This window comes from Eremothecium gossypii, chromosome VII, assembly GCF_000091025.4.
Source record: "Eremothecium gossypii ATCC 10895 chromosome VII, complete sequence".
In the NCBI taxonomy this organism is placed as follows: domain Eukaryota; kingdom Fungi; phylum Ascomycota; class Saccharomycetes; order Saccharomycetales; family Saccharomycetaceae; genus Eremothecium; species Eremothecium gossypii.
This window is the reverse complement of record NC_005788.4, coordinates 1,629,079-1,650,048: the sequence shown is the minus strand read 5'-3', so window position 1 is coordinate 1,650,048 and position 20,970 is coordinate 1,629,079. Positions and strand designations below refer to the sequence as shown.

The 20,970-nt window shown below is 50.8% G+C and overlaps 12 protein-coding genes and 2 non-coding genes across 14 annotated transcripts; 7 read left to right on the top strand and 7 right to left on the bottom strand.

Moving 5' to 3' along the window:
• Nucleotides 1–12: 12 nt before the first annotated feature.
• Nucleotides 13–1,005, bottom strand: MHO1 (Mho1p; the record flags this gene model as incomplete). Its single annotated transcript, NM_212049.2, has 1 exon — nt 13–1,005. One exon carries the CDS (start codon nt 1,003–1,005, stop codon nt 13–15), a length of 993 nt encoding a protein of 330 aa, NP_986987.2.
• Nucleotides 1,006–1,354: 349 nt separating this feature from the next.
• SUI2 (translation initiation factor eIF2 subunit alpha) lies at nt 1,355–2,263 on the bottom strand (the record flags this gene model as incomplete). The annotated part of the gene is made up of 1 exon (NM_212048.2): nt 1,355–2,263. The coding sequence occupies one exon, from the start codon at nt 2,261–2,263 to the stop codon at nt 1,355–1,357; it is 909 nt and encodes a 302-aa protein (NP_986986.2).
• Nucleotides 2,264–2,628: 365 nt separating this feature from the next.
• Nucleotides 2,629–4,509, bottom strand: HIP1 (histidine permease; the record flags this gene model as incomplete). The annotated part of the gene is made up of 1 exon (NM_212047.1): nt 2,629–4,509. The coding sequence occupies one exon, from the start codon at nt 4,507–4,509 to the stop codon at nt 2,629–2,631; it is 1,881 nt and encodes a 626-aa protein (NP_986985.1).
• A 64-nt stretch (nt 4,510–4,573) lies between these two features.
• Nucleotides 4,574–4,673, top strand: AGOS_t0192. The gene is made up of 2 exons: nt 4,574–4,609; nt 4,638–4,673. It is a non-coding gene; the product is annotated as a tRNA-Trp (tRNA).
• A 498-nt stretch (nt 4,674–5,171) lies between these two features.
• CRH1 (transglycosylase) lies at nt 5,172–6,530 on the top strand (the record flags this gene model as incomplete). The annotated part of the gene is made up of 1 exon (NM_212046.1): nt 5,172–6,530. The coding sequence occupies one exon, from the start codon at nt 5,172–5,174 to the stop codon at nt 6,528–6,530; it is 1,359 nt and encodes a 452-aa protein (NP_986984.1).
• A 182-nt stretch (nt 6,531–6,712) lies between these two features.
• AGOS_t0191 lies at nt 6,713–6,785 on the top strand. The gene has a single exon. It is a non-coding gene; the product is annotated as a tRNA-Lys (tRNA).
• Nucleotides 6,786–6,921: 136 nt separating this feature from the next.
• Nucleotides 6,922–7,374, top strand: RPC17 (DNA-directed RNA polymerase III subunit RPC17; the record flags this gene model as incomplete). Its single annotated transcript, NM_212045.1, has 1 exon — nt 6,922–7,374. One exon carries the CDS (start codon nt 6,922–6,924, stop codon nt 7,372–7,374), a length of 453 nt encoding a protein of 150 aa, NP_986983.1.
• Nucleotides 7,375–7,644: 270 nt separating this feature from the next.
• On the top strand, nt 7,645–9,786 carry VTC4 (Vtc4p; the record flags this gene model as incomplete). Its single annotated transcript, NM_212044.1, has 1 exon — nt 7,645–9,786. One exon carries the CDS (start codon nt 7,645–7,647, stop codon nt 9,784–9,786), a length of 2,142 nt encoding a protein of 713 aa, NP_986982.1.
• Nucleotides 9,787–10,070: 284 nt separating this feature from the next.
• Nucleotides 10,071–12,941, top strand: AGOS_AGR315C (AGR315Cp; the record flags this gene model as incomplete). The annotated part of the gene is made up of 1 exon (NM_212043.2): nt 10,071–12,941. The coding sequence occupies one exon, from the start codon at nt 10,071–10,073 to the stop codon at nt 12,939–12,941; it is 2,871 nt and encodes a 956-aa protein (NP_986981.2).
• Nucleotides 12,942–13,074: 133 nt separating this feature from the next.
• On the bottom strand, nt 13,075–14,682 carry CCT3 (chaperonin-containing T-complex subunit CCT3; the record flags this gene model as incomplete). The annotated part of the gene is made up of 1 exon (NM_212042.1): nt 13,075–14,682. One exon carries the CDS (start codon nt 14,680–14,682, stop codon nt 13,075–13,077), a length of 1,608 nt encoding a protein of 535 aa, NP_986980.1.
• A 169-nt stretch (nt 14,683–14,851) lies between these two features.
• On the bottom strand, nt 14,852–15,214 carry AGOS_AGR313WA (AGR313W-Ap; the record flags this gene model as incomplete). The annotated part of the gene is made up of 1 exon (NM_001355364.1): nt 14,852–15,214. The coding sequence occupies one exon, from the start codon at nt 15,212–15,214 to the stop codon at nt 14,852–14,854; it is 363 nt and encodes a 120-aa protein (NP_001342238.1).
• A 136-nt stretch (nt 15,215–15,350) lies between these two features.
• TPH3 (Tph3p) lies at nt 15,351–16,763 on the bottom strand (the record flags this gene model as incomplete). Its single annotated transcript, NM_212041.1, has 1 exon — nt 15,351–16,763. The coding sequence occupies one exon, from the start codon at nt 16,761–16,763 to the stop codon at nt 15,351–15,353; it is 1,413 nt and encodes a 470-aa protein (NP_986979.1).
• A 584-nt stretch (nt 16,764–17,347) lies between these two features.
• MPS3 (Mps3p) lies at nt 17,348–19,198 on the bottom strand (the record flags this gene model as incomplete). The annotated part of the gene is made up of 1 exon (NM_212040.1): nt 17,348–19,198. One exon carries the CDS (start codon nt 19,196–19,198, stop codon nt 17,348–17,350), a length of 1,851 nt encoding a protein of 616 aa, NP_986978.1.
• A 538-nt stretch (nt 19,199–19,736) lies between these two features.
• Nucleotides 19,737–20,909, top strand: MRPS35 (mitochondrial 37S ribosomal protein mS45; the record flags this gene model as incomplete). The annotated part of the gene is made up of 2 exons (NM_212039.2): nt 19,737–20,324; nt 20,478–20,909. 2 exons carry the CDS (start codon nt 19,737–19,739, stop codon nt 20,907–20,909), a joined length of 1,020 nt encoding a protein of 339 aa, NP_986977.2.
• Nucleotides 20,910–20,970: the final 61 nt, after the last annotated feature.

Here is a 20,970-nt window from a genome sequence, read left to right as displayed (position 1 = left end):
CCATGTGGCGGGCTAGAAGATGCAGTAGCCTGCAGCATAAGAAACGCTACTATCTTCCAGAGACTTCACTTCGCTACTTTGAGAATAACCGCACCAATGAAAGGATAACGGGGTATTCACGTAACTGAACGCACAGAGGAGCACACCAATCGGTTTTTCCCCGCAAATAGTATTACCCGTTACCTCGAGGTAATCTTTCCAAATCTGGTACTTTTCTCTGGAGTCAGCCATTTGGCCCAAAATGTCCATTGCGTATCGATCCAAAAGTTCAATGCTCTTGTAGATTTGTATACTATGGTGGTCCATTTTGCTTCTTGTGGTTAAGGTCTCGATCTCGGTGCCATCGGCAACGGCGTCTTGAATATCTTCCACCGAGCTGACGTATCCAGTGTACCCGAAGCGACGTCCCCAGTGACAAAAGTCAGAGCTTACGATTACAGCGGTGTCGTCGCACTGTAGATATTCGATCAATATCTTTCCGATGGCGTAGTCCACTTCTGTGGAGTTGTACGAAATCAGGATCGGTACAATCTTCACGTCAGACGGCCGCACCCCGCGCTGCAAGAGTGTTTCATGTAGCATGGGGTACTGCATCTCCAGTGAGTGCTCTTTTTGATCATCATCATAATCGAGAGGCCTGAACAGACGCGCATGCCCTAGCAGCTTCGACACCGTCTCTTCGTCTACCTGGAGGTTCCCAAGCGGCGTCTCAAGAGCTGTGTACCGCGACACAAGCGCAATATTTCGGAAGTGGAAGTGGTGGCTGGGCCCTAGAACAAACACGCGTTTCGTGTCCTTGTTCACGTCGAGCTTCGCATAGCACTTCGCCATTGTCTCGCCGCAGTAGCTGTAGCCTGCGTGCGGGGAAATTATGGCCCGCGTCCCGCGCTGGACCCCTCCGTGCTCGGTCGTGGCGTCATTAAGGAACTTCGATAGCTGCTGCGACAACCTCGTGGGGTTCGACAGGTACCACGACCCTGCGTGTGTGGCTGGCCTGATAGACATCGGAATCCGACAGTGGTACTTACTAATCCTCTCTGTGCTTCGCTTGCTGAACAGGTCGCAAGCTGTACTCCCAATAACTTCTGGGTAGCACACTGGGTACTGAAAAGTTGCCAGCACTCAGGTAGAGCTTCCGTTATTTAATACTTGCGTGGACGTGTAATACTTACTACCCCTCTCTGAGCTTATGTTGAAACTATCACGTGACATACTCCTTACAGCACACCAAGTTACCCGGTCATAGGTTACAGCGCTGCACACTAATTATATACAATACATGAGTAGGTTCAATATACAATGGAATCAGCGCTATCATTCGCCGAAGCAGCGTGCAGTAGTCGACTTGGTGCTATTACTCATAATCAGAATCCTCTTCCTCCGAATCGGACCTATTCTCCAACTCCTTGCTCTCCAGCAATGCTTGCAACTCTGCATCCTCAGTGGCAGTGACCGCCTTCGGTGGCATAGTGACATTGCACACACCCTGGTACTTGGCAATGTACTCTTCGATCTTGGAGATGGCGTGGTTTAGCGCTTCAATACCTTGGTTCTTGTCCAGCGCCTGGGTGGTGATGACGTACAAAGGAGCGGCGACCAGCTTTACCTTGACCTGCATCTGCTCTGTGGAGGTGGCTTCCGCGGCCTTCAGCGCCTCCTTGATGGCCTCGATACCCTCGTAGCTGAAACAGGAGACCTCGACGTCCGCACGGATCTTGATGGCCTGCGGGGTCAGACGCCTGCTGATGTACTGTTTGAGCTCCTCGAATATCTCCGCAGAGGGCGGCTCGATGCCCTCCCATACCGTCTCGTCGACAATCGAGAGCTTGAACGCGTCGTAGGCGTGGCCGTACTTTCGACTCAACGGCCATGCAATGGTCTTGTACAGGTCCTCCAGTGGAAACTGGAACTTCTCCGCGCACTGGCGTAGGATCGAATGCACGGCTTTTGATTTCTGGTACCTCTCTTCACATTTGATCATGTCCTCGCTCGACACCCGTCTCTTGGAGAGGTCGATGTAGCCCTTCTCCTTGTCCACACGCAGCACAACCACCACCTCGTTCTTGCCCACACGGATCAACTTCTGAATGGAACGGATACGTCTCCGCGACAACTCCGATAATAGCACCATGCCCTCGATATTGTCGTATTCTAACAATTTCACATATGCACCCATCTCCGCGATCTGCTGCACGTTGACCATGACGACATCGTCGACTTCTGGGTACTTGTTCTCATAGAATCTACAATTAGAAGTGGACATAGCTGGTTCTCCTTTAGTCTCTGGTACGCAAGTTGAAGTGGCTCTAGGACCTCAAGACCTCATCCTTGGTTAGTACTTCTGTTCGCACTGCCGAAAAATTTTCAGATATCTTCGTGAAAAATGATGACAAACTAGATGAGCAGCAGCCTCGAGCGGACAGAAGTGTTCGGATGGACTCGCGGAGAGGCCGGATAGGCCGTCTGGCTGGCCGATTCCTTCCGCATCTCGGTGGTAACGCACCGCCCGAGAAGCCTGGTGTTACCAGACCGATCAGGGGGCGTGGTGACTCAATAATATATACAACTTAGTCTATGGGGTACTATATATGACGGAGTAGAGCACGTACCTGATACGCTAGGGCGGCTTCAACACCAGAAAATCCACCATCTGACGTAAAACGGCTTCTTGGCGGTCTCTGCCTGCTCACGGAGCTTCTGCTCTTTCAGCTCCTCGATATCGAGCGCGCGTCTGCCGCTGTCCACGTCGATCTGTCCAGCAGGTATGAAGAGGCGCCAGTCCCTCTTGTAGAGCTTATGGCTGATGTAGCAAATCAGGAAGATAGGGAAGGACAGGTAGCCCTCAAAGAACGACTCTGCAGAGGGCCCGGAGCTGCCCGGGGGGAACAGCGAAGTCCAGAAGGAGAGGACGAGGACGAACAACAGCACTGCAGCGCCGTACCACGAGCCTAGGACGCCCGTGAGCGAGAGGTAGGGAAGTTCGTCAAGCGAGCGCTGCTGCGCGCACATCGCACGCCGGAAACGGATATGTGAGATGTTGATGGCGAACCAGCAGAAGAGGGTCGAGAGGCCGGACAGCGCGCTCAGCCAGGTGAAGATTGCCTCCTGCTTGTCACTGGCGGCGACGAAGGACAGCAGCCCAAACACTAGGGTGGCCAGGATGGCGACGAGCGGGCGTCCCTTCCTGTCGATGTAGTTGAAGACCTTGGGCAGATTTCCGACCTGCGCCATCGATACCATGCACCTCGAGCATGCATACACCGAGCTGTTCGCGACCGAGATGATGGCGATCAGGATGATTGCATTCATCAACGATGGCACGCCCCTAATACCGCCGTTTTCGATGGCGATAACGAGTGGCGACGCCGCGACGTCGACCGATGACATACCATTCAACAGTCTGGGGTCGTTGCTGGGGACGAGGCAGCCTGCGATGGTGAGCACCAGGAGGTATGAGGAGGTAATGAGCCAGAAAGATCTCTTGGATGCGCGCGGAATGGTGTAGCGCGGGTTTATCGATTCGGCAGCTGACACGCCGACGAGCTCGGTGCCACTGTAACTGAACGCCGCAGTCACGAAAACAGAGCAGAGACCCTTAAACTGGGCTCCCGGGGTGTCTCCGACGAAGGCGCCAGGATCATGCCAGTACTTGGCACCAATGAAACCTCCAACAGGCCCACCGCCGCAGATGAGCACCGTACCTAGGATGGCAAAGCCAAAGATGGCCAGAATCTTGACCATCGAAAGCACAAACTCTGTTTCGCCAAACGATTTAACATCCAGCATATTGGCGAGCGCTATGCAGACGTAGAAGATGGCAACCCAGGCGTCCGAGTTGATTTTATTGTTCCAGTATTTGATGGTAATGGATGCAGCTGCCAGCTCCAGTGGCAGGAGCACTGCCCACTGGGCAAGGTAACTGATGTTGACGGCGAAGCCAAAAGAGGGCTCCACGAAGCGTGTGATGTACACGTTGAAACCGCCTACAACCGGGAACGCAGAGGCAAGTTCACCGAGCGAGTTGACGATGGTAAACAAACATGTAGAAATTAGCGTCCATGCGATTAGAATGGAGCCCGGGCCGCCGGTGTTCAGCGACGCGCCTGAGTTCACGAACAGACCCGTGCCGATAGCACCACCCACTGCCAGTGTCAGCAGGTGTCGGATCGACAGATTTTTGCTGAGCTGCGAGGAGTTTCGCGCGGCGTCGCACACGGCGCGCTCCACGTCAGTCATCTCCTTGTAGCGCTTCCCGTCCACCTCCATATCCGAGTCCGCAACGGACCGGGTGGTTTCTCCTTCGTCAGCCCGCTTGAAATCGTTGAGCAGTCTAGTATACCACACGTCCTTCTGAGGACTGCGCGCATCGAGTGAACCCATGCTGAGCGCTTCTGAACTGAGGGATTGGTGAGCTGTCGTTGTCAAGTAAGATCGACTGTTACTCATCTCTTGCTTTGTAGAGGTGTCAGCGAATTTGGTCACTAGCACGTGACACATGCCACTGTCCATGTTATCTATACACGTGACAGTCCATGCTGGTCAAATACTTCTTTATGTACCTTTGTCCTCAGATGAAGCGGTGGCTCAATGGTAGAGCTTTCGACTCCAGTTAAATCCTGGAATTTCCGGAAATTGCAATCGAAGGGTTGCAGGTTCAATTCCTGTCCGTTTCATTTTTGCCGTTTGAAACTTCCACATCCGGTTGCCGTTCGTCTTTGCCGGATCGGTCCACACGGCTTGCATGGAATAAAGTACAGCCAGCATGCGGCCTAGTGGCCCCTGTACGGCGTAACCAGGGGGACAGCCACATTAATATGAGGGGCGCCGCATATGAATGTTCTTTGGGCCCCGATGCCATTGACTACGCGGCTTCGAATGCGGCAGTGATTGGTTTTGTGGTGGGGGCAGGGGTTTGTCGAGATGTGGTGCGCCGCCAATATGGCTGGTTACACGGTAATAGTGTAACGTAGATTTCGGCCCAGATGTCATGTTTTTGTCCTCTGCAGTTCAGTATGGCTTGTGCATATGTGGAAACGGCTCAGACAGGGCCGCACGGTTACGCTGGTCAGAATTCCATCACCGATGCAGCGACAGTATGGATGTAGGTATAAATATTCAGCAGGTGTTGCAGCATAGCATGCCAGGATATACAGAGGATAGCTTTGAGCAGAATGCATGTGCCATTGGGTTTACTAGTTGCGATGTCGTGGTGCGCAGGCAGCGCAGCCACCGCAGTTCAAATGTGCAACCCGCTTAAGGAGAAGAAGTGCCCAGAGAACATTGCGCTCGCTGCGTCAATCCTTGAGGAATTCAAGGATGTGCCTCCAGGGTTCTCAAATTACACGGACACTGGTATAGTGGGTTATGGGCCTAACGGGGCGTCGTTCACGTTGGCCAAACGGTGGGACAATCCGGCGATTATGTCGGACTTCTACCTCATGTACGGGAAGGTGGAGGTGACGTTTAAGGCGGCTCCGGGCAAGGGCATCGTGTCCAGCTTCTACTTGCAGAGCGACGCGCGAGACGAAATAGACCTTGAGTGGCTTGGCGGCGATACGGCGCAGTTCCAGACCAACTTCTTCTGCAAGGGCAACGTGACGACGTACACGCGGGGCGCGTTCCACAATGTCAGCCGCCCACAGGAAGAGTTCCACACGTATACGATTGACTGGAAGATGGATGAGCTTGTGTTCTACCTCGATGGCAAGCCGATCCGCCGGGTAAAGAACGACACCTCTGAGGGATACCCACAATCGCCAATGAGATTGTACATGGGCGTGTGGGCGGGCGGCGATCCCACAAACCATCCGGGCACTGTTGAGTGGGCCGGTGGGCAAACAGACTATAGCAAGGTGCCCTTCACAGCGTATATCAAGCGCATCATTGCTTCCGACTATTCTTCAGGCAGGTCTTATATGTACAGTGATGTATCGGAGAAGGGCGTAACCATCCATTCTACACAAGGGAAGATATATGGTAGATACGATACAGCCCAAGAGGAATTTAACAGGATACAAAGGGAGGAGAAGTTAGATTATTCAGACCTTCCGCTGAGCGCCTTCTCTCCCAACTTAGCTAGCGGCTCCTCGGAAGCGACTTCTGTCACCTCATCAGCGACTTCTGTCACCTCATCAGCGACTTCTGTCACCTCATCAGCGGGTTCTGTCACATCGGGCGTGACTTCATCTGCCACCACCGGAGTTAGCTCTGCCACAGCTACAGGAAATTCGACTTCTGGGACGCAGGTATCTAGCTCTGCTCGTGCTTCATCTGACCACAGTCTCGCGGCCACTTTGCTTTCCAGCGGGCATTCGACAAGCCAGCTGTCAAGCACTACTTCCTTGACGCCTTCGAAGTCTACCACTCCAGTTTTGACATCCCGTGGCACGGTGGAAACCACTCCCAGCTCAACGGTGACTCCAGATGCATCATCAATAGCCTCCTTTCCAGTTTCTGAAAACGGGGCAAAGCGGTCCTACATGCCGCTGACGTACGTGGCTGCACTGGGCATCCTTTCGTTAATGGGCTAATGATGACATACATACAATAAGAAGACACATAAGCTGAGATAGAAATAGAGTCCGTAATTGCCCTAGCTGCAATGTACTTAAGACATTTATAGCGCAATACATTTAGACATTCATACACGAATATGCCACATTGGGGACGCTTTTGTCGAAAGATACGTGCCACATATGCATAGAAAAAAAGAAGCCCTGTACGGGGCTCGAACCCGTAACCTTATGATTAAGAGTCATACGCGCTACCGATTGCGCCAACAAGGCTCTTCATGGTGGAGATTATTACAGCAGAGACTAACATGCAGACGCGGATCACGTGCTGTAACATAAAAGCTCTCGAAAAGTTTTAAAGTCAGTAGCAGGCGTCGATCGAAGAACAGCACTGAGTCTCGGCAACAGCATGAAGGTTGAGGCCACCAGGGATGCTTTTATCAGCGACTATGAGGCGCTACAATTCATGTCGCATCTCCAAAGGAAGCACCAATGGGTGGTAGACGAGGATGTCGAAATGGCAGACGACCGCCGTAGGAAGAAGAAACAATACAACCACCCGGAGCTGCAGGCCATCACAAAGGACGTTGTGAACTATCTAACGACCAACAAAAACGCCGACCCTGAGGAGGAACAGCAAGCTGTCAAGTCAGGGATTACGAGGATGAACGATGAAAAGTTCACCACCCTTATGCGTACGTTGAACCAGTTCGATCTCTATAAGGCTGAAAAATTACAGCTGGTTAACCAGTTACCGGTGAATATCGTTCACCTATATGCTCTTGTCGAGGAGTGTGATAGTAGGTTCAGCGAGGAGCAGGTATCTGCCATTATCGACGCCATCACAACAGCATGCGTATAATTGACTAGCGATTAACGTGTAGATAGAATTAGGGATATACTGTACTATATTTACTTCCAAGTGTCTTATTCGGCGCTAAAATGCTGGTATCCTGCTGGAGAGCCAGTCACGTGACACACGTGGGTCCTCATTTAGTGCCCTGCTTGTTGAAATACGGTGAAGGGGAGCTACTAAATAATTGCCACTTGCATTTCGCAATTTCACAAATATTCAGGCTGATTCTTACTCTTTCACTGACTTCTCTATCGGGTTACCAGGGACTCGACTGCCATGAAGTTCGGCGAACACCTCAGTAAGTCATTGATACGGGAATACAGTTATTACTATATAAGCTATGATGACCTAAAGAATGAGTTAGAGGAGAACCTCGAGCGGAACGGCGGAGAGTGGTCTTCCGATTTAGAAACTGAATTTTTGGAATCATTGGAAGCTGAGTTGGATAAGGTTTATACGTTCTGTAAGGTGAAACATAACCAGGTTTTGCGGAGGGTGAAGGATGCGGAAGCTAAGGTTCGGACTACGATGGGCTCCATCCACTCTGTGAGCCCTGCTGCCGATGAAGAGTTCGAGGTGCTCGAAGAAGAGCTATCAGACATTATCGCAGACGTGCACGACTTGGCGAAGTTTGCGATGCTTAACTACACTGGTTTCCAGAAGATCATCAAAAAACATGACAAGAAGACTAAGTTTGTGCTCAAGCCAGTGTTCCAGGTTAGGATGGATTCCAAGCCTTTCTTTAAGGAGGACTATGATGAAATTGTTGTCAAGATTTCCCAAATGTACGATTTTGTCCGCACAAGGGGAAATCCGGCCCGAGGGGACGCTTCTGCGGGTGGGAAGCAGCAAAACTTCGTCAGACAGACCACCAAGTACTGGGTGCATCCTGATAATATCACAGAGCTCAAGTTGATCATTTTGAAGCATCTACCGGTGCTAGTCTTTAATACGAACAAGGAGTTTGAGAAGGAGGATAGCGCTATCACGTCCATCTATTTTGATAACAAGGATCTTGATTTGTACTACCAACGTTTGCGGAAGGACGAAGGTGCCGAGGCACACCGCCTACGGTGGTATGGTGGCGTGGCAGCTGATACTATATTTGTGGAGAGGAAAACACACAGAGAGAGTTGGACTGGTGAGAAGTCTGTTAAGGCTCGCTTTGCGTTAAAAGAGCGTTACGTGAATGGGTTCATCAAGGGAACTTACACTGCGAATCAGGCATTTGCCAAGATGCGGAAGGAAAACAAGAAGACGCCACAAGAGATCGATGCCCTAGAAGCCCTTGCCACGGAAATACAATATACCATCTTAAAGAAACGGTTGCGCCCCGTCATGCGCTCTTTTTATAATCGGACGGCCTTCCAATTACCGGGTGATGCGCGGGTCCGTATCTCTTTGGATACCGAGTTGACAATGGTCAGAGAAGACGATTTCGACGGTTATGATAGAACCAATGGCAACTGGCGGAGGATGGACATCGGCGTTGATTGGCCATTTAAGCAGTTACCCGAGCACGATGTTGAGTACTTCCCGTATGCCGTGTTAGAGGTTAAATTGCAGACCCAACTTGGTCAGGAGCCACCAGAATGGGTTCGCGAGCTTGTCGGCTCGCACCTTGTTGAACCAGTTCCTAAATTCTCGAAGTTCTTACACGGCATGGCCGCCCTCTTGCCCAACCGCGTTGATTCGATCCCATATTGGCTCCCACAAATGGACGTGGACATTCGGAAACCCGTGATCACAACGCAAATCAATATCACCAGGCCCAATTGCGATGATGAGGACGAGCAGGATGAACTCCTTGATGATGCAGGCTACAGCAGACTAGGAAACATCATGGATCCCGAGGAGCGTATCGGATACGGCTCGATTGAGCCCCCGCCAGAGTCCGCACCCGCGGCGCCTGCGTTCCCGCGTACCCGTAACGACTCTGTCATCCGCCGTAAAATCAGCTCTACCCGGAATCCGGTGGTTCGCCTGTACTACCGTGCATATGCAGCCCTCGAAAACTACCTGAACTTTGCTGACTACGATCGGCCTCGTGTGGATGCAGTTGACACATTCATCGAACCACCTCCTGGCAAAACCATCTGCGTTCCTGTGAGGATCGAACCAAAAGTTTACTTTGCCACTGAACGTACTTTCTTGTCATGGTTGGATATCGGGCTCATTTTCTCTGCTATCTCGACCACCTTACTGACTTACGGCTCCCAGGCGGCCATGATTGGCGCGATTGGTTTCTTCTTGACATCCATCGGGACCATATACTACAGTGCGTACATATACTGCAACAGGGTTATCGATATCCGTCTCAGGCGTGCAGGTGACTACGAAGACAAGCGTGGGCCACCAATCGTTTGTGGTATGTTATTCGCCTCAATACTATTCGTCTTCTTCTGCAATTTGTTCTGACAGTTTGACTTAGCCCGTGTTCCCCTCGCCTAGCGTAGATACACATAGACAGTAAACTATATACCTCTTTCTTTGCAGTATTAAATTGCTACGCTTCCTTCTCATTTGGCTCAACTTGGGCTTTCGCCCTGTACTTCGTTACGTGGTGATGCTTGGAGTGCGATGCCATAACGCGTTCTCGATTTCGCAACCTTGAACAAACACTAACACTAAGTATTTGACAACGAGAAGACATACACAATCAGCACTAGCGAGCGAGGGAGCAGCGCAGGTCCAGGTTCTCGATGAAAGTTTCGCACTTCAATGAACTTGAGGCGCACAAGGAGAATATCGTGCCGCATAGGGAAGGGCGATCTGCCCACCGCCTAACGGCAGCTCTGCAACAGTCGCTAAGCGATATCGCTGATGTTCGACTGTCGTATGAACGGCGTATAATGGACGAGCTGGAGGAATTAGATGATCCACTGGAGCTTTACTTAGAATACCTGTCGTGGCTGAACGACGCGTACCCACAGGGTGCGACGACCCGGCAAAGTGGAATCATAGACGTTATGGAGCGTTGCCTGAAATACTTCCAGGAGTTAGACATATATCGAAATGACCCGAGGTATCTGAAAGTGTGGCTGTGGTACACCGAGGTCTTTGTAACAAGCCTACAGGAGAAGAAGGATGTATTTGTGCACCTGCTCCGGCGGCAGGTCGGCGCGAAGTTGGCGTTGTTTTATGAGGAGTTTGCGAGCATACTCTGCGAGCGGAAGGAGTACGGCAATGCAGTCTCGATGCTGAAGCGAGGCATCGACTGCAATGCCCGACCGTTGCAGAGGCTACGAAAGACACTTTCAGATCTGGAGCAGAAATTGCTCGATGGGGGGTTCGTAATCGAGGAGCTACAGCGCGTGGAACATCTCCCAGAACCGCAGTCGGAGCTGATCTTGGGTAGGGGGAGAGCTGAAATCGAGCAGCAAAGAATGGTTACTGAGCGGCCTGGGTCGGGATCTAAGGGCAAAATGCAGGTCTTCAAAGATGACGCAACAGGACCACAAACCGATGATTGGAAGTTATCTGGGTGGACACAGCTGGATGACAAGGAGCGGCGGAATAAGGAAAATAAGCAGCATTCCATTCCACTTGTAGCAGGAACTAGGACTGATAGACAGCCGCAGTATCCCACAGAGAAGTCCGACATAGAGAAAATACCGATATTCTCAGACGCTCTGGGAAGGAGCGGCCCTGTCTACAAAATATTGGAGCAGCCAGGGAGGAAGTCTGAGAAGATAGAGTGCAATTTCGATCTCCTTTATCCTGCTAAAGATCACGAATTTTGCATCGAAGAAATCTTGGCTCTTGCCAGGAATGTATATTATAAGAAAGTCCAGCCAAAAGTGCCCACTCAAAGCACTAGCATATTAACTCCAAACAAGAACAAACGCCGAAAAGCAGTTCTCCAAGATAAAACCGATACTCCTACGAAGCCTGCTTCTCCCGCCCCACATACGCGACAGTATTCGCCTGAATATAAAAACATAACGACCACATCTATCCTTCCGCTCAAGGATGACAATGCTGATGATAATACCAACTATTCTGAGGGCAAACCTAGATCGCCTACTGTAACCATGTTTTCACGAGACGCTATGAAGGAAGTATACTCCATGTTTAATCAGCACTATACAGATCCAAAACCACTCTCTGATAACGATGATACAACTAGTCGCTTTGCAGTATATGAGAACTTCACAGAGGAATTCACTAGGAAAAATATGGATGATTTAACTGAAGTCAAACCAACTACAGTCGAAGAGTCGCCTTATACAGAGGACCAACAGCGCAGTAGTCAATTGAGTAAAGAAACCGTCACACCTTCATATAAGAGCAAACTACAAGATTATATGACACCTATTCAAGAGCGATCTGAATCTACCTTTCGTCTAATAGCAAGCCAAGAGGATGGGTTTCGGAAGCGGCGGCAGAGCGATGCTCCTTCCATGAATACTGCTGAGAGTTCACCATTTTTCACGCAGCCACAGGAAGAAGTGTCCATACAGGAGAATATAATAAACAATCCCCTTAGCAAAACCTTAAGGCAACAGTTATTGGAATCTCTGCAACCTGATTTGAAGACATATGATGATTATTATCAGTACACACAACCGCTAAAGATGAGTGCATTGTTGAAAAAGATCCATAAGGTAACGAAGAATGTTAATAAAAATCCTATTGTAGATTTCAAGAAAACAAATGATTTGTATTGTATAAGAGCGGAACTGGGCGAGGGGGGATACGCGACAGTATACTTGGCAGAATCGAGCACTGGACAACTGAGGGCGTTAAAGGTCGAGAAACCAGCTAGCGTTTGGGAGTTTTATATACTGAAACAGGTGGAGAAAAGATTGGCGCAGACTGCGATTTTAAGGTCGATCATTAATGTGAGTGCACTACATTGTTTCCAAGACGAGAGCTACTTAGTTCTGAATTATGCCAGCCAGGGAACTGTTCTGGATTTAATTAATTTAGAAAAGCATCGTTCCGGTTCAAGTCTTGATGAATGTCTTTGTATTTTTATTACGGTGGAGTTGATGAAAGTGATTGAATGTATTCACGAAGTCGGAATCATACACGGGGATATTAAGCCAGACAACTGTATGTTAAGGTTTGAAACCTGTAGCTCATTAGGCGACTACAACCCGTATGGTGAGAACGGTTGGTCCAAAAAGGGTATATTTTTAATTGATTTCGGCAGGTCCTTTGATCTCACATTATTTCCTATTGGAACTAAGTTTACAGCCAACTGGGCGACCGATCAGCAAGATTGCCCGGAGATGAGAGAGGGACGGCCATGGAGTTATGAAGCGGATTATTACGGATTGGCTGGGATTATTCACGCAATGTTATTTGGAAAGTACATCGAGACAGGGAAGTTTAAAGACGGCTATTACCGGCTCTCAAATAGCCTTAAACGTTACTGGAGGAAAGATATATGGGAGCCTCTGTTCAATCTTCTATTAAATAGTGGTCGACGTGGTGATCAACAAACAATCATATCTGAACTCAAGAAACATAGATCGCGGATGGAGGGGTACCTTGAAAGTGAGACAAGCACAAAGCTAAGGAACATTATTCTTGGTTTAGAAATGGAACTCACCAAGGGCAGATAGTCATTATTGGATGTAATCACCGGGCATGAACGGTTTTAATTTGAGATAAAAAGTTCACTAGTTTATAGAGAATGAACATATTATTATACAGGAAAGGTTCTTAAACATATTCTATACCAGATGAATGTATCATCTACTGCTCTTGCTTCCTGACACCGCTGACAATGTCATCGACTCTTAGTAGAAGACAAGCACTTTCTATAGCGGTCTTAATGCTCTGTTGTTTAATTACCTCCGGCTCCCATATACCGTATTCAACCATGTCAACAACCTTACCGGCGTCACCATCGATACCACAGGTATGGTTTCCTTGTGCATGCTGTGCTCTTAGTTGAGATAGAACTCTGATAGGGTTGCCTCCGGCATTCTGGATCAGAGTACGTGGTATACATTCCATGGCATCTGCTACGGCCTGGTATGGCCATTGCTGAATGCCTTCCAGTTGCTTCGCACGCTCGGCCAACTTCACAGAAACCGCCATTTCAGTTGCACCTCCGCCAGGAGACAACGAAGGAGCGAGCATTACATTCCGAGCCACGGCCATTGCATCCTGCAAGTTACGCTCAACTTCATTTAGTATATCCTTCGAAGAGCCTCTTAGCATGATCGTGCAAGCCTTTGGCTCCTCACATTCATCAAGGAAGGTGAAATACTCATCACCAATCAGTTCCACTTTGAACACACCGCACTTCGTGCCAACGTCGGTTTCCTTCAGATCCTCAACACGGTTTACAATAGTGGCACCAGTGACCCTGGCAATTCTGTTGTTGTCGGACTTCTTCACTCTTCTGAGGACACTGCACCCCCCCTTCAACAAAAAGTGCTGAGCCAAGTCGGAGACTCCCTTTTCAGTTATGACAACAGTGGGCTTCACCGCAAGAATCTGTTCACACATCCACTGAATCTGCTCTTCCTCAATCTGTAAGATCCGGTTCCAGTCTTCTTCCTTTGTGATCTCAATATTCGTCTGCGATTCGCCCTTTTTGTATTCCAGAGGGCAGTCCAATAATACCACGCGCGGCTTTTCCACCCGGCGGGCCATTTTCGGATGAACAACATCCTTGTTCAGCATCACACCGTTCAGCACCTGCGAGTCAACAACATCTCCACCTGGGATCTTCTCGACACGGACGTAGCGCTTGGTATCAATCTCGTATTGCTGTTCGCCCATCACGTCCTTGCCGAGATCCACGCGCACGGTGCGCACTGCGGCCAATGCAAGATCGCACATCTTGGCGGACCAGTGGCTCACGTACTTCGTGCCGATCGCGGCCTGGATCAGCTCCTTCATGGCCTTCTCGTTCTCCACGTCCACTGGCTTGCTCACATCCCGCACCACCTCCAGCGCGTCTGCCAGCGCGCGCTTCAGCGCCTGGATGATGATCACCGGGTGGATGTTCTTCTCCAGGATGTACGGCGCGCATTGCGCGAGAATCTCCCCCGCCAAAATGATCACCGTCGTCGTTCCGTCCCCGACCTCCTCGTCCTGCGTCCGCGACAGCTCCAGCATCGACTTGGCTGCAGGGTGCGCCACGTCGATCTCCCGCAAGATCGCGTGTCCATCGTTCGTCAATACTAGGCCCCCCATCGGGTCGAGTAGCATCTTCAGCATCGCCTTTGGACCCAGACACGTCCGAATCACGTCTGCAACCGCCTTCGCTGCCGTGATGTTCGACACCTGCGCCTCACGGCCTGTCGCCCGCTCCTGCGAGGTGTTCATGATCACTACTGGTGCCTGCATTTTCCCAATATCACTAGACGTGCTTAAACAGCCAGAGTTTACTTCTGCCGTTACACTACTTCTCACATCTAAGTAAACATAGCATCAATATTTTAAGTGGCAAATTTTTGGCCTATCATTCGTATATAATGACAGTTGATAAATGATTATGTAATGCAAATAGACACGCTCAGAACAAGCCATCAAAAAGGTTAGTATCCTCGACACGGAGGAATAGCTTGTCATCATCAAGCTCTAGGTTCTCGCCCGCTAGGTGGTGTTTCCGTTTAAGGCGGTCAATATATGAGTTAAATTCAGTCTTGTCTAGTTTGACCCAGGAGGCGCTGTTGGCGTAGTACTCAACATTAGGCTCGGGGCGATCGTTCTCAGTGAACTCGGTCGGATGGCTGGCGGCGTAGCTGTGAAGCGCAAGCGCATCGGGCATATAGGGCTGTAGCTTCTCGGTCAAATAGGAGTCGGCCACGGCGGGGTCTGCCGGGCGGGCATAGCACAGGGAGGCGGCGAGTAGTAGGAAGGCGATTTTGGCATTCATGTGGCTTAGGATGTGAGTATAGACTATGTGCGAAGAAGACAGTTACTTTAGGGAGTGATATGTCTAGCCGAGGTGTTGGCGTCGAGATGTTTTGTGTCGCGTCGTCGGGGCTTACATAATGTTCGGCGCCCGCGTCTCAGGCGGAATGGGCGGCCGGCTCCACTGCGGGCATCTTCATCGGCGCGCCGGTGGGCGACGGGTAGATATGCTGTAGATCGAGGACCGCGGAGATCGACGTAGGCTGCATGCGGGTGCGTGCTGGATGCCTTATGCTGGTTGCGACAAATGCCTTGAGCTGGGCCCAGGCGTTCTGCCGGTCGAAGGGCTCGTGGAGGAAGAGTTCGAACTCCTCGGGCGTGAGATAGTCGATGGCGGGCAACTTGGGCAGCGCAAACAGCAGCGATTCGGGATCCATGTGGTCGACGTTAAACCTCTTGGGCCTGCCGTACAGATTTAGGGAGTCGTAGAACGGGATGATGAATCTGACCAAGCTTTCCAGGTGGTGGATACCAGCATGGGGGATTGGCCTGATGAGGAGGCCGCCAAGCCGCAGAGTGTCCAGCGCAGGGTCTACATCCGACTGCGACTGCCCCGAAAGCACAGAAAAGGAACGTGAGTGACCTGCATTCGTTGCTTCTGGGGCCTTCTGAGAGGATGTGGTTGAGTGTGTGGATGATTGAGACTTTACATCTTGACGATCGGCGGGCCAGCACACAGGGCCCATGTACCTAATGGTGTCCAACTGCGCCAGGAAAGACGTTATGGTATCAACCTTTAGCGCGGACGCGTCTGTGGCCAGGGTGCTACCGGAATGTGGAACAAAGAACGCCTCTTCTACGAGTTCCGATGCAGTAATGTAACAGACCAGGTTTTTCTTATTCAGGACCTTGTTGTCTTTGAAGAACTTAATACCAAGTGGCATCGACTTCAGCTTGTGTTTAGGGCTGCCGTCGATGTGCATCCACACTTTCACCCACTCACCACCAACATAGATGTGGCACCAATCCTCGAAGACATGTACTCTCTTTAAAACAAGGTGTATATCTGGAAGCTGTAACCCTACAGTCGAAAGGAGGGTGGCTGTGAGCGATTTGTATAGCGACCATTTTTCGAAATGCAAAAGAGCGATTGCCCGTTCCAATCTCGACATGGCAACGGGATCATGTATGATCAAGGCTAGCTCATCGTTGAAACGCCACTCGTTGCCTGCGGACGGAGATAATAAGACAGCATATAAATCCTGCATGCCGACCACGCTGATTATGTCATATTCGCTGCTCGGATCCAATACTCTGACCCTTAACTCAGTGCCCGTGAGAACCAGCGAAGCGACTTGATGCATGTTAGACCCTAGCCTACATTCGATCCCCTCATCGCAACTCATATAGGTTTTCCGCTCTTGTGCATCTAGAAGCATAAGAATCGGCTTGATGCTATCGTAGTCCGTATTCTTCATGCCATGAACTACCGTGCCTCCCACGCGCAGCTTTTCATCCACGGCGGTGGACAATTCACCTTCACGCTTCTTGCGTCTGAACAAGTTCTTCATTCTGTACTAGCTGCTATCAGCGGAGACTGATACTGAAGAACTGTCTGTCTAGCAAACATGGATATTTATAACAGAGTAAAGCATTGAAATGGGGAAATGGTTACAACCAAGATAAAGGAACGGGCAAATCAGCCTGGTTAATGGCAAATTGGTACCCATGATCGAATTGAGCAACTCGATCATGTGCTCGACCTTAATAATACACCTGTGCACCTAGCAGTACACCGGACCATCTAATGGCGGCACTGTGCTCATTGCTGCGGTTTCATAGGTTACGTTAGGGATTTGCGTCATTTTCAGCGGGCAAGGCGTCCCTAACCGCTCGATGAGGACACTTCTGCACTAGTGTTTAAAACGGAAACAGACAGCAATCACAGGAAAACTGGAATAATGACCAATAGAAGTTACAGTAAAACCGCGCAAGAGAGCTTTGTAATTGCAGTTTGGTGGCTTATGCGACTGCTCGCCCGCGTGGCAAAGGCACGCGTCTAATGTCGGAAGTATAATACATGGTAGAGGGGGGTGAAAAGGGGAGGGTGAAATTGGCCATTTTAAAAAAAACAGCGGGAGAAATAGGGTGGCAGTTAAGCATCGAGTTCATCATCGCCGAAGGACGGCACGCTGCCCGCATTATGTAACTGGGCTATGCGGGAGGCTCGTATACGCTCTTGGTCGTCTATCATGACAGAATAATCTGGGACCTGGATTTTCCAATCCCTAGGAAACTTGTCCATCAGTTTCAAATCCTGCACAGTGACGGCGTTGACAACGAATTTACGTAGGGAGGTGTATTGATTGTTCCCGTGGTTGGTCGCGACCTCGAAGGCGATTGAGCGCACCAGGTATTTCCCCTGAATAAACCAAAGGGGTAGCTCGAAGTCTTGCCTTATTCTGTTGTCAAAAATATCGTAATCCCAGGAACCTAGAAACATGAAACGACTATCCCTCGACCAGTACTTGGTGTTCTGCGGAGCGTTCTGCGTCCCCTCGTAAAGTTTCACATACACATTGATCTTTTTAGGGGCAGCGGTCATTATCTGCAAATTGTGGCTGAACTTGCCGTGGACGTATCCGAGTTTTATCAAGTACATGGGCTCGACCAAGCGTATAGCCCAGCTACACGCTGCAGCATCGCAATTCCAATAGGTGGAGGTGCACCCATTACAGTCCTGCAGCAGGTACATTGGTCCAACGGGCCCGTGATGAGTTTTTGAACAGAGATGGTTCAGCAACTTCGAGCCCTGGGCGAATGTCGCAATATTGAGATCCGACTCCCATTGGTGTTGATTAGCGTTGTAGATCTTGTGCATCAGTTTTTTCATTATCACTGATGAGAACTGCTGCGGTACCGCATCCGGTGACGTCAGGTGTGCGAGCCGCGGCTCCAGTTCTTGCCATATTTCATCCTTGTTCGCCATCAGGCTTTCATGCAGTTGTGTCAGAAAATACTGCTTGTCGACAAATTGGAAGTTGTTATTCAAGACCTCCTTGATGTAGTCATTAATGTTGAACTTGAACTGCGGCAGCGACGTCACGCTTTCTCGCACCACTTGGCTGATCAGTGTTGATAGATAATCGTGTAGTTCGGGAATCAGCAACATATTGGAATTATCCTCCATGACAATGGGTATTTTCTCAGGTAATTTCTCGTTCAGTTTTATGACTAGTTCTTTCTGCCATAGCGTCACGTTTTCCATCAGCAGCTTCTGGTTTATCTGCTGCATCTCCGATTCCAATTGCGCAATATTACTCTCCAGCTTACTTGTGTACCCAGGGAGGAGCCGTTTTATGTTCTGCTCGAAGCGTTGTATTACCATGTTGATGGTCGAATCTAGTTCCGACCGGAAGGACTTTCGCTGCGTTTCGGCCTCGTGCGTCAGGTGGTTCAGCTGAGTCTGTAGCTGGTTCACACGACGGTACAGGTCGGGGCTCGCAGGCGATGCCCCACCCCACCCCGCGAGTATCCAAACAACAAACAATGCCCCCAGCCCTAGCACGGCCCAGCGTCCCCAGCCCTGCCGCCTGGCCGACCACCCCTCGTACACGTACGTGCTACCATCGTCATCGTCATCATCCTGGATAAAGCTCTTGTCCGCTTGATCTGTGTAGTCCGTGTCGTCATCGTCCAGCCAACCGTAGTCCTCATGGTTGTCGTGCAGCAGCGATCTTTTAAACCGTGAGTAGTCGTCATTCTCTTCTGCACCCCCCTCCTCGTCAAATTCATCATCCTGGATCATTGCTCGGTCGACCTGCGCGTCGTCGTCGCTGAACTCGCTCATATCAGAGAGCCGGGGTTCCTCATCCTGGACAGCAACCGCCGACGATCCGCTGGGAAAGCCGCTTGACCGAGGCCCTCGCTTCTGGCTCAGCAGCGCGTTATAAGCATTTTGAATGCTCTGGTTGTAGAGCCGCTGTCGGGAGTCTTCGCTCATCATCGTATAATGTCAATCCAGCCCGTATCCCTGCTGAGGTCTTGTAGTAGTGCCGGTGGAACGTGAAATACGTAAAAAGAATCACGCGTCAGATCACGTGACCAATAAGTTGCAAGGCGAAATAGCCGCGTAGAGACGACGATCGACTGGCATCCATGCAGCGCTGCTTTTTGCGCCTATCAGCCAGCGCAATTCCGGTACCTGGACAAGATAGGAGGTGTCCCGCCTGGCACGCACCGCAAACGCAGAGCGCGCCCCTCGAAGTACTCCAGCGGGGCGACCGAAGCTACTGCATATGCGAATGGACTCATGGCCCCAACAGCAGGAGCAACCAATGGTCTCCCATTGTGCGTAGCTGCCCTCACCCTCGTTTAGCAAGATATAGCCGGGTAACATTACGTAAAATATGATATTTGAAAAATTTTCAGTCTTGGGCACTTGACCTGCGATGTGAAATACTCTGATGAATAGGGTATCATGCACAACACTTCCACGATAGGACGCTGCACTACACTGCTGTCTGTCTGAACTTCGTTACCCGATGTTGCTAGGGGCTGGTACTTCGTTGTGTCTGGAGGCAGCGCATGTGCGGGGAGCACGGCAAGCCCTGGTAAGCCAGCGCCGGCACGCTTCCCGGCGGAAGATTGCATACCCACAGTATGGATTCCAGCTGCTGCCGCAGGACAAGAAAATCAAGCATGACTCGAACCTCAAGTTCAGCATGCGGCAATTCCTTGGGCCCCGCAACTTCAAGGGTGAGTACTTGTACAACCGGTACTTTGCGGTGCCGGATGATCACGTGCCCAAATATATCACGCCCGAGACGGAGCGCGGCCAGGCGCTCGTCGACCCTGTGACGGGCCGCAAGGTCATCATGCGCGGGGACGTCTTGGAGCGGACACAGCAAACGCCGCAGCAGGGCCGCAGGGAACGGCTCCAGCCTTTCCCGCAGAACCGGTACTGCGTGACGAACCTCGTGCTGGACGAGCAGACCAAGAACACAATCTACGAGAAGGTTCAGATAGAGAAGAAGTCCATCCAGGAAGTCTCGCGGATGCTGAACCTCAAGATCCCGCGCATCGAGGCGGTCGTGCGGCTCATGGAGGCCGAGAAGAAACTCGAGAAACAAGTATGTTACATGAACAAAGTGCGCAGCTAGCTGGTGCGAATGATGAGACATAAAAATCGATTAGTCTTGAAGACAACCCCATGGTTACACCCTTTAGCTCTGACTACACCAGTTAGCTGCGCAGCTCCCATTGGACCCTACTAACACCAGCAGAACCGCATCAAAAGGGACACTCGTGTCATGGCGGACACGCTTTTCCGCATGTTCCCCATTTTCAAGCCTCACCACCGTGAGAATCTCAGCGAGATTCCTGTGCCCTCCAAGGCCCTGTCCTCGCGTATTCTGACCATCTCGGAGTCTGAGCCTTTCGGGCCCATCGACGCCGCGAAGCTGCTTGAGCTCGAGCCTGCTGCGGACACCTTGGCTCGTATCGCCGAGCAGGGTGCCGACGCCACCTCGGCCGACGCGCGCCAGCACACGGAACGGGTCGTCTACGGCGAGCGGCGCGACGGCGAGCGCGCCAAATTCCGCTTTGTCAAGAAGCGCGTGGGTGAAGTTGGTTTCCGCTACGGTAGCGCCAACCGCGATACAAAGAAGGATCGCCGCATCGGCTATGATCGCTTGGGTAGAATGATTTATCTATAATTAGGGAATGTGGCACACAGCGGCCGTTCGGGCGCAGCGGCACTAGCTAGTATGTCATACG